We start from the raw sequence: 17,734 nt of genomic DNA on the forward strand, positions 1-17,734 counted from the left end.
CTCTATTGGTATTATTCAAAGGTCAAATTTTGGTTTTGAACATTTTGCGTACTAAAAGACCCCATACAAATTCTTAACTCTCTAAGATATCTCTATCTTTTAGTTTAATAATTTTAAATTTAAAAACACAATATGATTAAAAGAGTAATTTACTATTTTTAAAAGAGTTTTTAAGTTTTAGACTTTCAAACTTTTATCAAAATTCTAAAAATTAAGGAAGTATCTTAATCTCACTTTTAATCACTTTTATCAAAATTCTAAAAATTAAGGAACTATCTTAATCTCACTTTTAATCATTATTTAACTAAACTTGAAATAAAAAAATAAAATAAAAAAGAGTCTTATTGTACTTGCAAAATATGTGTGGTATATATATATATATAAAATTGAAGTTTTAAGAGACTTAATTGAGAAAATAGTAAACATAATTTGTAAACAGTAACTAATAATTATATTGTTTAAAAATAATTGTTATTTTATTATTTTCTCCCGTGGTAATCCAAGGGGTTGGTATTCATCATGATATATATAAACTTCTGAAAAAAAAAAAAAAAAAAAAAAAAAACAAGACAAGACAAAACAAACAGCACACGGTATAAAAGTCAGTCGGAGTACAGTTCTAAAACCCTTCTTTCTAGTTGTAAATCTTCGAAACCACACTCCCCTTTCCTGTCTACCACCAAACGCAGCCGCCTCTCCTTTTTCTTCCCTCTCATTATCTCATTTGCTCAAACTCTCTCAAAATCAAAAACAAAAACAAAACTCTCCAAAACCCAAACCATTTCTCCCTATACATTTCTACCTCTCACTCATACAATCAAAAATGGCGACCATAACCCAAAACTCATTCCTCTCCTCCAATCATCTCCAACTCTTCAAATCCAACTCCAAAACCAAACCCATCATTACCCCCACCTCCGTCCGCATGTCCCTTCAAGAAACAGCACCCTCCATAGCCGTAGTAGGTGTCACAGGCGCTGTAGGCCAAGAGTTCCTCTCTGTTCTCTCTGATCGTGACTTCCCTTATCGCTCCATCAAAATGCTCGCCTCTAAACGCTCTGCCGGTAAGCAATACACCTTCCAAGGCCACGACTACACCGTCGAAGAGCTCACCGAAGAAAGCTTCGATGGCGTTGATATAGCCCTCTTCAGTGCCGGAGGTTCCATCAGCAAACAGTTCGGACCCGTTGCTGTGAACAAAGGGACTATTGTGGTTGACAATAGCTCGGCTTTTCGGATGGATGAGAATGTGCCATTGGTGATTCCTGAGGTGAATCCTGATGCTATGAAGGGGATCAAAGTTGGGACGGGAAAGGGCGCTCTCATTGCTAACCCGAATTGCTCTACCATCATTTGCTTGATGGCTGCCACGCCTCTTCATCGTCGAGCTAAGGTGTGTTGTGAGCGAGACCCAGATTTTCTTTCTCTATTGTCTCATTTGGGTTGGTTTTTTTTTTTGGCCGTTTAGGTGCTTTGTTTGCAATTTTTGAATCGAACCCATGTTTTTCTTTTATTGGGTTTTGTTGTAATGATTTATTAAGTCAACACACGCTTTGTCAATTTGATTGGTTATGTGACTGGTTTTGATGTTGTGAAAACGTAACTAGTTCAACAATTTTTGAATCCAATCAACTTTTTCTCTCTGTTGTCTCACTCGAGTTTTATTTGTTTTGTCTTTTTGATGCTTTGTATGCAATATTTGAATCCAACCCATTTTTGTTATTATTAAGTTTTGTTGTAATGATTTATCAAGTTTCTTTTGTTAGCATAAATCAGCACACGCATTGTTAATTTGCTTAATTATGTTACTGGCTTTGATATTAAAATATTACCAGTTCAACAATCTTTGAATCCAATTCACTTTCTCTCTTTATTTTCTCTCGTGGGTTTTTAGATTTTCAGCTTTGTATGCAACTTTTGAATTCAAACCAAGGTGTTTTTTTTTTATTTAAATTTTATAATTTAGTTGTACCCGTTTATCAAATTTCTGTCTTTAGCAAAAAAATTAAGACTCGCAATTATAACTAGTTGGTAACTCGTGCGAAATGCATGAAAAAGTTCAACAAAATATGATATTCTCTCTTTTATTATTTTTCTAATATATAAAATTTGATAATTATGGTAGCTATTTTTTTTTTTTTGATAAGTAAGAATGATATATATACGAAGGGTTACTCTATGCCTGAAAAAAACACAGAGCAACCGAGGAGCTACAAGAAAAAGAAAACAAAGAGAAACAAAGACAACAAGAAAATTAGAAAAGGAAAAGGGAGCAAAGAAAAGAAGGAAGGGAGTCACTAGACGTGAGTCCCCACGCGCGCGACCAATCAAAGAGAGTCCCACTAAAAAAAACAAGCAACTGTTCCCTAGAGCTATCCAAATCCTCAAAAGTCCTCCGGTTACGCTCCTTCCAAATACACCAAAGGATGCAAAGCGGGACTAAATTCCAGATCTGAGAAGAATGCTTCCCCAACCAATTCCACCAACCAAAGAGCATTTCAGGAATCGATCTAGGCATAACCCAGGCCAAGCCAAAAGTTAGGAAAACAAAGCTCCATAACCGGTAGGCCATTTCACAATGAAGGAGAAGGTGATCTACCGTCTCTCCACTATGACGGCACATAATGCACCAATCCACAAAATCCAATCTCCTCAATCTCGCATTGTCTCCCGTTAGAATCTTATTCCAAGCTACACACCAAACAAAAAAAGAAACTCGCCTTGGGGCCTTTACTCTCCAAATAGCTTTCCAAGGAAAGATAGTAGAAGGAGAATTTCTCAATTTGTTGTAGTACGATCGGATGTCAAAAGCTCCATTAGACTTCAATTTCCATCTCATTCGATCTCCAACATCCATAGGAGGGGTTATAGCACCCAACATACGAAGAAATCGCAGCCCTTCATCCATCTCCCAATCATTAAAAAATCTACTAAACCGAACATTCCAAACTCTTCTATCCTCCGCCCCCTGCCTTTGCAAAGAAGCTTCACCGTAAGCCTCCTTCACAATGGCGATGCCAAACAACCTTGGAAAAGCCAGTGAAAAGGTTGATCCCCATGCCACCCATCCCGCCAAAACCTCACCCCGTTCCCCAATCCAACCACAAAATGACAATTTTTGCCGAAGTCCTCCCAACCCATGCGGATACTTCTCCACAAACCACACCCGTGAGCTCCCTACCAAGTTTTGAGGTCCATCCCCCCAATCTTCCCCATATTTTGAAGCTACAACCCGCCTCCATAGCCGACCCTCTTCCTTTCCAAACCGCCACAACCATTTTCCCAACAAAGCCTTATTAAAGGTAGTGAGTTTCCTAATCCCTAAGCCACCATTGGCTATAGGCGCACAAACTTTGTCCCAACCAACCAAATGAATTTTACTCTTCTCCCCAAAGGAAATCCCTTTGCAACTTTTCAATTTTATTAGCCACATGATTAGGAATAGTGAATAAAGAAATAAAGTAGGTCGGAAGACTAGAAAGCGTAATCTTGAGAAGCATCAAACGAACCCCCTTAGACAAATACAACTTCTTCCACCCAGATAATTTCCGCTTAGTATTTTCCAAAATTGTATTCCAAATTAAAGGGGAATTGTGAGGAGCCCCCAGCGGCATGCCAAGATACAACATAGGTAAAGAACCAACTCTACAGCCCAAGATATCAGCCAGAGCATGCACATCCCCAACCTCCCCTATAGGAACCATTTCGCTCTTATGCACATTGACCTTCAAACCCGTTACCGCCTGAAAACTAAGGAGCAACAACCGAATGTGAAGAATTTGCTCCACATCCGCATCACAAAAGAGGATAGTATCATCTGCAAATAAGAGATGTGAAACACGTTCCCCACCATTCCTCCTGCCCCCAAGATTAAAACCACGAATCAAGCCAGCTCCCTCCATTCTCCTTAACATCCTACTAAGCACCTCCATCAAGATCAAAAACAACATAGGAGATAGCGGATCTCCTTGTCTTAAACCCCTAGAACTACCAAAGAAGTCAGCTGGGGACCCATTAACCAAAACAGAGAACTGAACAGTGGATATACAAGAACGTATCCACTTACACCACTTCGCTCCAAAACCCATCCTATTCAGCAAATACAACAAAGCCTCCCAATTCACATGGTCGTAGGCTTTCTCCATATCGAGCTTACAAATGACTCCAGGAACCCTACTCTTCCCACGACTATCCACACACTCATCTATTCATAGGCATTTATTATGATTGTATTTGTATCTATTCTACCATTTGAAAAAATGAAGTGACAAAATTCTAATGGATGGTGTAAGTATGAGAGGTTTTATATAGAGTCCTTATAGTCAAATGTTTTCATTTTATATAGATTATAGATTTAATAAAAGGTGGGGATTCATTGTTTGAATTTTGGTGTCTTATTGGGAATTTAGGTAATTCGGTTATTCGTGAAGTTTTATGTATATGCCTCTTCATTTTTGGGTTTGTGTTCCTTTGATCCCTTCACCATTTTGAGACCTTGATTGATTTCATCTAGCAAGTTACATGTTTGGGGGTGTTCCTGAACCTTCCCATTACTTTTTTCTCTGAAGCACTGCTATGTTGGTTGTGAATGTTGCAGGTACTACGCATGGTTGTTAGTACGTACCAGGCTGCTAGTGGTGCTGGCGCTGCTGCAATGGAAGAGCTTGAGCTTCAAACTCGTGAGGTTTCGTCTGATTATCCAATCTGATTTTCTTTTTGCAGTTTGTTATATCCATTCAATAGATGATACATCCATCCTTTTGTACTTTATTTTAAACTGAGTGTTGTTTTCACTTTTGTTTATAAGGTCTTGGACGGTAAACCGCCAACTTGTCAAATCTTCAAGCAACAGGTCTGTCTATTTGTTAGTGGATATCATGTTAGATTCCATGTTTCAAAGAACCATCTCTTAAAACCATCTCTCCTTGCAGTATGCTTTTAATTTGTTCTCGCACAATGCACCTGTTCTGGAAAATGGGTACAATGAAGAGGAAATGAAATTAGTGAAAGAGACAAGGAAAATATGGGTAAGTATTGAAACTTTATTGAAATACCTTTGGTGGATGGGAGAACAAGTCTGTTGGTCTAACACAAAATGATTATTCATCTATTTTTTTCTTCAGAATGACATGAATGTTAAAGTGACTGCTACATGTATACGGGTGCCTGTCATGCGTGCACATGCTGAAAGTATAAATCTTCAATTTGAGAACTCGCTTGATGAGGTAATAATGTCATACTCTAAACAATGAAATTGCTTCTGGGAAATATTCTAGTTGATTTTGCTCTATAGTGGTATCTGTTGATGGGAGCATCGTTTTATATGTTTGTGTAACCTTCGAAATACTGATTAATCATATGGTTGAAATTCTGATGTTAGACATGCTTGTATTAGTAATACTGCATTTTTGCCTTTGATTTGATTTGAGCATTTGGTTAAAGAATTAATCTGTTTTGCTTGTTTGGTGTCTATATGTACTTTTTCTCTCTCTTTAATATCTTCTTTTGCTTTTTAATTGGAATTCTTTTTTTTTTCTTGTTTTTTTTAGGAAAGGTAAACAATTGATATTTTTTTTTGATAAGTAACGAAAAATTATATTAAGCTAAGAAAAACAGCCAACCCGAGTACATTGGGAATGTACTAAGGGGGCACAAATCAAGGACCAAGGTTACAACGATCAAGCAAAACAGGAAGGGAAGAACAAGAAAAATGACAAAAGACCACACTCCAAATGAGGAGAGTGTGTAGAAAAAAAGATTTAATCTCTAACATAGAGCGCTCATAGCCCTCAAAGCTTCTAGCATTTCTTTCACGCCAAATACACCATACCAAGCAATGAGGCACAAGTCTCCACAAATCTATGTTACGATGACGACCAAACATACCCTGCCAAGACTCAAACAACCCAATAACCTTGAGAGACATAACCCAATGGATACCAAACAAACAGAGCACCAACGACCACAACTCACAAGCTATGGGGCAATGAAGAAGATGATCCATCGACACCCCACAATTCTTACACATATAGCACCAATCAAGAACTAGCGGGGCAGAAGAGGAGATGTGGGATGTGGCGGGTGCTTCTAGACAGTTCTCAGGCTTCTCTGTAGGTAATACGGCTGGTAACTCGGTGATGGTGTCTTACCTGTTATTCGCTGATGACACCCTTATTTTTTGTGATTATTTTTTGTGATGCTAATCCCATGCAAATAGCTAGTTTGAGGGCTATTTTGGCTAGATTTGAGGAGGTCTCAGGCTTAAGGATTAACTTGGGGAAATCTGAGTTGGTTCCTATTGGTGTGGTGCACAATATGGATGTTCTGGTGGGGATGTTGGGTTGTAGGCAACCCTCTCTTCCTTTGAAATATCGGGGTCTACCGTTAGGTGCTAAATTTAAGGAGTTGTCAATATGGAATCCCATTTTGGAGAAAATGGAGAGGAGTTTAGCAGGTTGGAAGATGTTGTATTTATTTAAGCGGGGTAAGGTAACTCTTATTAAAAGTACTCTTTTCTCTTTACCTACTTACTTTCTTTCCCTTCTGCCTTTACCTGGGAAGGTGGCTAATCGTATGGAGAAATTACAACGAGATTTTCTGTGGTGTGGTATTAGTGGTGATTCTAAACTTCATTTAGTCAATTGGGCAAAGGTTTGTAAGCTGCTGCAGCTTGGAGGGTTAGGTATTAGGCAGTTGAGGAGTGTCAATTCTGTCTTGTTAGGGGAATGGTTATGGAGGTATGGCATGGAGACCGATGCTCTTTGGAGGAGGGTTATTGAGGTGAAATATGGGAATGATTGGGGTGGGTGGTGCACGAAAAAGGTGACTAGTGCTTATGGTGCTAGCTTGTGGAGATATATTAGTAGTGGTTGGCTGAATTTTTCTAAACTTCTTCTGTATGATGTGGGGGATGGTTCTAGAGTGAAGTTTTGGAAGCATGTGTGGTGTGGAGATTGTACTATACAAGAGGCTTTTTCGGAACTTTATTGTCTTTGTAGGACAAAGGATTCTTCAGTTGTGGAGGTTATGTGTTGGTCTGGTGGGAGGATACATTGGGATGTTAAATTCCGTCGTCCCCCTCAAGATTGGGAACAAGAATCATTTGATATTTTTATGGATATGGTCTATTCTTCGTCAGTATGGGGTTTGGGTCCTGATCGGGTTTGTTGGAAGCCAGCTAGGATTAGAGGTTTTGAGGTTAGAGGATAGTATCTACTATCTAATGCTATAGTTGTTGCCTTCATGGATTGTTTTCCCATTTATAGGGGACTTTTAAGCATTTTATTATCTACAAGATGTTAAACTTTGAACAACCTTTTTTACTTTAAACTGCAGCCCCCCTTTTTTTTTTTGGGGGGGGGGGGGGGTGGGACCTTTTATGACCTCTTAGCATGGAGACACTATCATTTGGGTCTCTCAACTATTATCAGTCTAACATTTAAATTTGGGATTTGGAACTGGTTTAAGCAGATGAACTACCAGTTTTTCTCATTTTTGAATGTGGATTGGATTGGCATAGGTCCCAGTTCATAGTTGAATTGGTCTAATTGGCTGATCCAGGCTGGTTTTCAAAACCATGGTCTATTATGCAATTTCTAGTGTCTTTAGTCCTTGAAATTCATATTATGCAGTTAGTAGAAACAAAGTAGAGTGTTAAAATTCTTGCAAAATAAGATTCGAAATTAGAAAAGTCCTTTAAAGATAGGGGTGATCTCTATGGATGAAAATATTAGGGAGACTCACTTGTAATGGTTTGGTCATGTGCAAAGGAGTGCGATTAGTGAACCCATGAGAAAGAGTAAGTTGATTCAAGTTTTGATAAGTAAATAAGCTTCATTGATAGAAAAAGGACAGGACATAACTAAAAGCCAAAGCACACAGGACATGTAATAAGGTAATTGGGAGAACAAATAGAACAAAAAAGTATAAAACTACATCTATTTAGCAGATCAGTCAACGAAGTAAAAAAGGAAACAACCGATGCATTTATCCACCCAAGCAAAGACTGGAAGAGAGACATCTTCAACTCTTGAGTCACTCTTTCGGTTCCTTCAAAAATCCGGGCATTCCTCTCCCTCCACATCAAACAGTGAGGGACTGTGATCCAAATCACCCCATTTCTATGCATTTTGAACTTGCCTGGCCAAGCTAGCTAGAAGTTCTACTAGATACTTAGGCATAACCCAAGATACCCAAAAAGTGTAAACACCATACTACACAACTCTCTCACTATCAGACAATGCAAGAGTAGATGATTTATAGTCTCCCCTGCTCTTTTACACATACAATACCAATAAATAACAATAAGCTGATGCTTCCTCAAATTGTCATTAGTCAAAATTCTACCCAACACTGCCTTCCATACAAAGAAATTAATCTTTGAAGGCACTTTGGGGCTTCACATAGTCTTCCAAGGAAAAGACAATTGGGAAGGGGATTGTAAATCTTTATAGTAAGATCTAACATCAAAAATCCCATGAGAAGTAGGTTTCCACCACAACTCATCCATAGTAAGTTAATTCAAGGCATGATTGCTAATTGTATTACTCAATTCTATAAGAAACTATACTCTGAGGAGCAAGTTGATAGACCATTTCCAGAAGTATTGATATTTCCAAGGATATCCGGTGATAATGCAGATTGGTTAGATAGACCCTTTGATGAGGCAGAAATTTTTGAGGTCATAAAGAATTTTAATGGTGACAAATCGCTTGGTCCAGATGGGTTTCCTATGGCTTTCTTCCAAGCTTGTTGGGGAATTCTCAAACCTGATCTTATGGCTGTTTTTAATCATTTTTATGTTAAAGGTCAGTTTGAGAAGAGTTTGAATGCAACATTCATCACTCTCATCCCTAAAAAAAATGCAGCAATTGAAGTTAAGGATTTTCGCCCCTTTAGTCTTGTTGGGGGGGTTTATAAAATCATTGCTAAGGTCTTAGCCAATAGGCTCCGCACAGTCATGGAAGATATAATTTCAGCATCACAAAATGCTTTTGTGAGAAACAGGCAGATTCTTGACCCTGTACTTATTGCTAATGAGAGCCTTGACAGTAGATTGAAATCTGATTTGCCAGGACTACTTTGCAAATTAGACGTTGAGAAGGCCTTTGATCATGTAAACTGGAGATTTCTTATGCAGCTGTTAGAAAAGGGTGGTTTCTCTGCTAAATGGCGTCAGTGGATTTTCTTTTGTATATCTACAGTTCGTCTCTCTATTCTGATAAATGGCTCTCCTTGTGGGTTTTTTAAGAGTTTCAGGAGGTTACGACAAGGAGACCCATTATCCCCTTTGTTATTTGTATTGGTTATGGAAGCTCTTGGGAGGATGTTGGAAAAGGCTGCCCATGATGGTCACATGTCAGGCTTTAGTGTGGGTTGTGTAGAGGGAAGATCATTGGTGGTGTCTCACCTTCTCTTTGCGGATGATACTTTGATCTTTTGTGGTGCTGATTTGGACCAGATTCTGTTTCTCCGTATGATCCTCATTTGGTTCGAGGTGGTTTCTGGCCTAAAGATAAATTTGGGCAAGTCAGAATTGGTTCCTGTTGGTATGGTGCATAATTTGGACTTATTGTTGACTGTTCTTGGCTGTAAACAAGGTACTCTTCCAATGAAGTATTTGGGTCTTCCTTTAGGAGCTAAATGCAAGGATAAGACAATCTGGAACCCAATTCTGGAAAAGATAGAACGGAGATTAGCAGGATGGAAACGTCTGTACTTATCAAAGGGAGGTAGAGTCACTTTAATTAAAAGCACTCTATCTAATTTACCTACTTATTTCCTATCTCTATTCCCTATTCCTTTTGCTGTGGCTAACCGAATTGAGAAACTACAGAGAAATTTCTTATGGGGTGGCATTGGAGATGAACCAAAATTCCATTTAGTTAAATGAGCTACTGTATGCAGTCCTATTGCTTCAGGGGGCCTTGGGATAAGGAAGATAAGGCTTTTTAATGAAGCTTTGCTTGGAAAGTGGCTATGGAGATTTGGGATGGAGAGGACTGCCTTTTGGAGGCAAGTGATAGAGGTAAAATATGGCTGTGAAGGGGGTGGTTGGTGTACTAGGCCTGTTAAGGGTCCATATGGTGTGGGTTTGTGGAAAAATATTCGTCAGGGATGGCCTTCTTTTTCTCGCCACATTCTATATGATGTTGGGGATGGGTCAAGAGTGAAATTCCGGCAAGACCATTGGTGTGGTGAGACTTCCCTTGCAGTCAGTTATTCGGAATTGTATAGATTTTGCAGAGACAAGGAGGCTAGTGTGCCTGAGCTTATGAAGCTTGATAATGGAGTTCTCTTTTGGGATGTAAGTTTCTTTAGGGGTGTGCATGCTCGGGAATCAGAGGCATTGGCTGGTTTTATGGATACCATTTATGGTGCTTCGGTGAAAGGATTTGGTGGGGATAAGATGTGCTGGAAACTTGATAGAAAGAAGGGTTTTATGGTTAAGGATTATTACAGTCTCTTAGTGGGCTCCAATGATTGTTGCTTTCCTTGGAAGAGTATTTGAAAACAGAAAATTCCTTCTCGTGTTGCTTTCTTTGTTTGGACTGCTGCTTTGGGGAAGTGCTTAACGATTGACAATTTACGAAAAAGGAAGATTTGGATATTGGATTGGTGTTACATGTGCAAGTGCAATGGTGAATCGGTTGATCATCTTTTTCTCCATTGTCCGGTTGCAATGGATACGTGGGCAATGGTGTTTGGATTGTTTGGAGTTAGCTGGGTGATGCCGCAATCTGTAGTGGATCTATTAGCATGTTGGCAAGGCAAATTGGTTGTCATCGAAATGGGCATATATGGATGACTGTTCCACATTGCTTATTGTGGTGTCTTTGGAGAGAGAGAAATAGCAGGTGCTTTGAAGATAAGGAGAGATCAATTTCAGACTTGAAGCTATTTTTCTTTAGAACCCTTAGAGATTGGTTGACTGCTTTGCAGAACCAATCATCTTTATCTTTTCTTGATTTCTTAGATTCTTGTAATTTTTGTTCTTGATTGTTTAACCCTTGTACACTCCCTGTGTACTAGGGTGTTTCATTTTTTGATATCAATAAACATCTTACTTATAAAAAAAAAAGTTAATTCAAGTTGAGGGAACAAAATTAATAGTAGTAAAAAATGACATGTCAGTGAAGTATGTAATAGAGTATGAATAGAATGACAATACATGTGGTTGACCTTGACTAGTTTGTTGAGAATCAGTTGCCGGCCCTTAGATTTTGGGACTAAGGCTTGGTTGTTGTAGTTCTTGCAAGAGCAAAACATTGGGACAAAAAATGACACATCATAGATGTCCTTTCCTATATATGGATAGATGGAGACTTGAGGATTTATGAACTCACTATTTTCTTACACAGCACTTGTGTTATAAACATCAAAGAAATAATATATACAGGTTATTAACATTTGTTTCCCTTTGATTGGTCTTTCATTCACAAGATCTAATATTTTGTTCTCTTTGCTTCTCTTTCAGAAGAAATAAAACACATCCCTCTGAATGTTTGCATCTTTGATTTTTCATATTTAATTCACTGTTTCACTTTCCAAGCTTTGTAGGATTTTTTTTTTTTGGGGGGGGGGGTTGGTTATTATATTAGAATATTGTTGTATATATGTTGTGTGGGAAGAAATTGTGTTTATAATGTAAAAGTTGGGATGGACACCAGAGCATGAATGCTAGTATATATGTTTTCATAGTTTCCATATGGGGATGTCATTTATTGCCCCTTTATTGTAGACTTTATTGTTTCGGAATTTTTCTCATTTTGCCAGTTGAATTTTGTTTTTTATATGTGCTTTTATTGCAATTGAGGAATATATAATGTATTAATTGACTGATTGTAATCTTTGGAGCTCCTTAAACGTTTGAGGCAGTGCATTTTGAATAAAGAAAATTTCTGATTAGAGTGCTGATGCACTCCACCCACTTCAAAATAGTCAACCAAAAATCAAAGCCCCCACACCTAGACCACACTAAAAAAAAAAAAAAAAAACCAAAAACGTATCTTACAAAACCATGCAAAGCTCCTTTCAACCGTTGATGCCCCAGGAGAGTTGTGCTGCTACAAAAGCTGCCGCTGCAGCCGCTTAATCTGCCACTGCTCCCAAGCCTATCAAGAATACCACCATAAAACCCCAACCGTTCCTGAGTCCCACAATCCTTCCCCACTTTGAATCCTAGAGTCCTACCCTTTCAAAACAAGAAACCCAACTTTCAAAACCAAAACCCCCACAAAAATTTCCTGCATCACTGCTCTAGTGTCCACACCAGAACACCTCTGCATTGATGCTGCTGTCCTGTGATGGCTGAACAATAGTGGGGCTTTCCTCTTTTTATTTTTCTTCTATTTTTCCTAGGTTGAAAATCATCTTTGGCACAAAATGTCAAGGCAATTACCATTATACAAGGTCTCATTTTGTTTCTAATTCCATCCAAAATTTGTAAAGGCGGATTGAGCAATTAAAAGCATCTCCTAATTGGAGGTTCAACCCTTAGTTCATTTTCTTTCCTTGTTGTCTAGGACACGGCCAGGGATATTCTAAAGAATGCTCCAGGTGTTGTGGTTATCGATGATCGGGTATCCAATCACTTCCCTACTCCATTGGAGGTGTCAAACAAAGATGATGTTGCGGTTGGTAGGATCCGCCGTGACGTGTCCCAGGAGGGCAACAATGGGTGAGACTATTTTTTTTTCTTCTTTAATCGTTACTTTTCCACTTTGACAAAACTTAAAACTAACAGAAAACTTCCATGCAGGTTGGACATCTTTGTCTGTGGTGATCAAATACGCAAGGGAGCTGCACTTAATGCTGTTCAGATTGCTGAGATGTTGCTATAGTCGATAATTGGTTTTGGAAATATGATTTGGTTTTATGGATTTATCAGTATGGTGAGATACGGCGCTTTTAAGTTATTTACTATCATGTAATCATCATATGCGGCTGTTGCCCTTGTATTGAGTCTTTTAAAAATTGAGCAGTTTTAGAGGCTTAGTGTGAACTACTAAGCCTCAGCTTCGGTACGTCACTGAATAATTACAGCTTGTAGTATTTGCGGTAAATCCTTCACCGGAAGATTTTGTTATAATAACATGTAGCTCAGAACTGAAGCCATCTAGAAGCTTTTACTGCTGCTTCAGATAAGTAGGTGACAAGTGCCAATCTCCAACAATCTATCAATTCTTGTTCTCCATTTCTCTGAATTATATTCTTCCATTTTCTATGAACTATTCAACTCTAGTTACCCAAATATTTGTATCGCTCAGGGTTTACATGCCTCCATGTTGCATGTCAGGATATAAGAATGATCAAGAAATAAAAGGACAGAAAAACTAGTGAAGGTAGAGATTTGAAATGGTTATTCAAGAATGAGTAGTCCTAATTGCTAGACGAGGGACTTTCAGTCCTAATTGTTTGTCTTTTAAGAAAATAAATAATTTTGTTTGACAATGCATGATATCCTGATTATTTTAGGAGTTTAAGTTAATTTACAGTTCATATTAATCTTCTTATTGTTTATTTGTAGAAAGTCACATAAAAGTGATAGTGTGGTGAAAAGTACACTGATAATTATTGTATTTATAAATTTAAGGATTTAAAAAAAAAATTGTCTTAGAAGATTCATAAGAATCAACCGAACAATGTGGATTTCAAATTATTAAGAATTTTATCAGATTTCTACTTTCTAATTAAACCAAACGTTACAATTTATACATTCTTGAGCATCTAGGTTCTCAAGCTGTATTGCTGGGAGGATGTTTGGATTAGATTAGGTGCGTGTTTGGCAAGCTGGAAAAGCAGAGTATGTTTTCAAAGTTTTTTGAGCTTATTTTGATGAGTTCTACACAAGAAATACTTTTCCCCTAATTTTGTATCATACTTTCAACGAATAAGCAATTAGTAAGGTGTATCTAAATACCCTTCCTCTGTTGAAAAAATAAAATAAAAAATACATTAGAGAAATTCACCCAAAAATAAGAACAGAAATCAAATTATAATTTGGAGAGAAGGGGAAAAGCTATTATTAATATTGTTTTGCATAAAATTGTAAAAACTTTTATTTCAATCTATGTGTAATAAAGTACAAGCAGCCAAGTTATATAACGAGGGCTCCTACTTATAAAGTTTTACAAAAAGGCCACGTTATGCTTAGAATAAGTGCAACGTTATAACATATACTTAAGTTTCAAACTGCTTGGGTTGATGTTATGACTCAGTTGCCTTCTTCTTCTTCTTCTTCTTCTTAAATATATTTTCAAATAAAACATTTAGAATTCAAATCTCTCACTTTATATATATAACTTTTACATATAAAAGAAGTACTGGATATACATATATATATATATGTGTGTGTGTGTGTGTGTGTGTGTGTGTGTGTGGGGGGGGGGGGTTGAGTTCAAGTTGCACCACTCAATATTTTTTAATTAGATGCGAATTTTGATAGATCAATCATTGGATTACATTATCTTTGTATATTCTTCATGTTTGCAAAGTAATCAAAGATCAATAGTCATGTCATCAATCAATTGTTTAAATTTAAGTTTTGTAGTTTACAATATTGCATAAAATATGCGTTTATAGATCGAATAGTAAACATCTGATTGGTATAAAAATTGGTATGCATTTAAAAACATATAGAACATGTACTCCAATAGTGAGATTTTCAAAATATGATTTTAATAACAAGTTATTGAGTGGTGTAAGATTACTTAGAGTTACACCATGTGTAACTTGAATCCAACCCATATATATGGAGTGTGTGTTTGGTTTGGACTTCTTTTGGACAATCTAATAGTAGAAGTAGAAAACAAAAATTTGTATGGATGTGGTGATTGTGAGAGACTGCAAAGGTGCCCTCAAGAAAAGAGATTTTTGAGTGCTTTTTCAAGACGCCTCTCTTTTTGGGTAAGTGGTGTGAAATTGCCAATTATTTTTTATACTAAAAAATAAGAAAAAAATAAAAATAAATATAGCTTTACATGACTGAATTGTTCCATTCTCATTGATTGAATAAAAAATACAAACTTGATAAATTGAGTATTACATGGCTTTGGGTCCTTGTTACAAACTACCAAAAAAAAAAAAAAAGATAAAGCCTAGGTCTACCTATCCAAAGACACTAAATTCGGAGGTTAGGTTATGGAATGAGAAGGTTTTAGGCACCCATTTTACCTAGACAGAGTCTGGTCTTCTAGACTCTCATGACCAATGTACCCCTTTATGCATGACATGAATGATATGTTGCATACATGGAACACTTAACTAAACTAAGTCACATACTATTTATGAATGCAACCTCTTCTTTGTTTAAAAAAATTCTAGATCTGTTTTTGTGAATAAAAAAATTGATTTTGATTTGAATGTAAAAAATAGAAGAAGATCTGTTTATGTATATGTAAAAAAAATAGTTTTTGTGAAGAAAAATTAGATCTTTTTGGTTAAGAAAGTAAAAAAAGGTTTTTTGGCTAAAAAAACATCAGATCTGTTTTGGAACAAAGTAAAAAAAAATTGGTTTTTGGTCTATATGTAAAAAAATCAGATCTGTTTTATACAAAAAATCTAGATTTGTAGAGAGTTTTAAAAAATCAGATTTGTTTTTTATGTGAAATAAATAAAATCTTTTTTAGAAGAGGACTACACTCATGAAATAAATTTAAGCTACTTGCATCAAACAAAACAAACATAACATCACTACTCATAATTTTTTTTTTCTTCAAAATCTACTATGATTAAAAAAAAATCAGATCTATATCTAAAGAAGATATAAATCAGTTTTTAAATAAAAAATTCAAATGTGCATCTAAGGAAGATATAAATCAGTTTTAAATTTTGAAAAATTCAGATTTGCATCTAAAAAAGATACAAATCAGTTTTAGATTTTGAAAAAAATTCAGATTTGCATCTAAGTAAGATTTAAATTTGTTTTTATGTTAGATAAATTCAGATCTATACCTAATGAAGATACAAATCAGTTTTTATGTTAGATAAATTCAGATTTGCATCTAAGGAAGATACAAATAATTTTTTATATTAGATAAATTCAGATCTGTACCTAATGAAGATATAGATAAGTTTTTATGTTAGAAAAAAATTTAGATCTACATCTAAGGAATATACATATCTGTTTTTTTGGTTTTTGAAAAAGATGTAATGATAAGCAGATTTTTGAAACTAAAAAAATGGATCATGACAATAAAGACGTCAAGAACATATTTCAACAAAATATTGACAACACATGATATGAGCATTTAGAAATTAAAACTAAAGGAATATTTACTCATGCATCACCAAATTAAAAGAAACAGAAGAAAAAGGGTAAAGAAAAAACCACCTCTTGCATAGACGTACTCTTCTTATTAAGGGAATATTTTAGGATTCAAAGAAATTTGTTCAATTAGCTTTGAAACCTAAAATACCTTGCTTACAAAAAAGAAATTCTTAAGGCTAGAGCCTCCAGAACGTCTTTAACGTAAGAGGGGGAATAATAGAAAGGAGAGTCAAAAAGAGGAGAAATCTGAGAGCGTGAAAAAGTGTGCTGAATTCTGAGATCCAGCCTCTATTTATAAAGGTTGGGGTGTTCAAAAATTTAGCTAGATGATTAGAATACGACCTGGGACGTGTCTTTATCTCTAAAGAATTGAAAATTATGTGTTTTAACCTAATCCAAATGCCCTCGGGCTGAGGCCCGAGTTTGTGTCAAGTGGCACTCCAAAATTGTCGAATGGTGATTTTGGGTTCTGGTCCCTCGTTTCAGTTTTGGTCCATTTTGGACTCTTTTTTTTTAAGGTTTTTTGAGCAGGGACTTGCACTTAGATGCGTTTATAATCCATATTCTAAAAATTAAACTCTTTTTTCTAGATAATTCAGGTCTTTTCAGCAACAATTATATTGTAGATAAATACTCTAAAAGTCTGGATTATCCACAATTTTATTGTTATCCAATTATCCCCTTTATTTCCATGCAAGCAAGTCTATTTTTGACACTAACTAACAACCAATCACAAAATTATTTAATTAATTTTAATTGTCTAGCCAATTAGAATTAATTTAGATTAATCATGCATGGTTGATTCTACCTAGACATAATGCATGTTGACCGTGAAAACTTAATCATGCGATATCTTTCAATCCGACGGTTTGATTTGGAAACCAGGCATACCGTCATGACTGTTAGAATCTCAAGATCATTTTTAGGATATGAAATGAACAAATTAATGTATGTAATGTAATCATGAATTTTGGGTACATGAATGGTCATTCTAGTCATCTTTCTTAATTAAATTATAGGTGCAAAATTGAGTGTCTATAGTGATTGGTTCCACTCACCATCTAGCTTGTAGGCTCTTCACACTTATATGGAAGAAATAAAAGCTGATTTTCTCAACCTGTGGTTTTATTAGCTGGGTCAAAAGACAGTTCCCTAAGAGTCCACATGTTGGTCCTACCCTCCAACTTCATCTTACATGAGCTCCACAATACTTTACTCTTATTTATTTATTTTCTTTTGCATTTTTTACTTTTTTAGATTTCTTTTACGTTTTCCTTTTTTTTGGGCACCTTAATGTGTAAGAAAATCTTAAATACTAGATTCTAAATTTTATACTCTAAATTCTAATTGAAAACTGCTAGAATTCTTATAACACAATTAACACTTTTTAATGTTTTTAACGGTGACATATAAGGTTCATTTTCTCTATTATAACTTGGATGTACTTAGAAACATATATGGTAA

The 17,734-nt window shown here is 36.2% G+C and overlaps 1 protein-coding gene across 1 annotated transcript; it reads left to right on the forward strand.

Moving 5' to 3' along the window:
* Positions 1 to 618: 618 nt before the first annotated feature.
* Positions 619 to 13,229, forward strand: LOC142628010 (uncharacterized). Its single transcript, XM_075801937.1, has 7 exons — positions 619 to 1,393; positions 4,598 to 4,684; positions 4,808 to 4,852; positions 4,932 to 5,027; positions 5,124 to 5,225; positions 12,525 to 12,679; positions 12,761 to 13,229. Exons 1-7 carry the CDS (start codon positions 824 to 826, stop codon positions 12,840 to 12,842), a joined length of 1,137 nt encoding a protein of 378 aa, XP_075658052.1. The 5' UTR covers positions 619 to 823; the 3' UTR covers positions 12,843 to 13,229.
* The last annotated feature ends 4,505 nt before the right edge of the window (positions 13,230 to 17,734 follow it).

Source organism: Castanea sativa, chromosome 3, assembly GCF_040712315.1.
Source record: "Castanea sativa cultivar Marrone di Chiusa Pesio chromosome 3, ASM4071231v1".
NCBI classification, from domain to species: domain Eukaryota; kingdom Viridiplantae; phylum Streptophyta; class Magnoliopsida; order Fagales; family Fagaceae; genus Castanea; species Castanea sativa.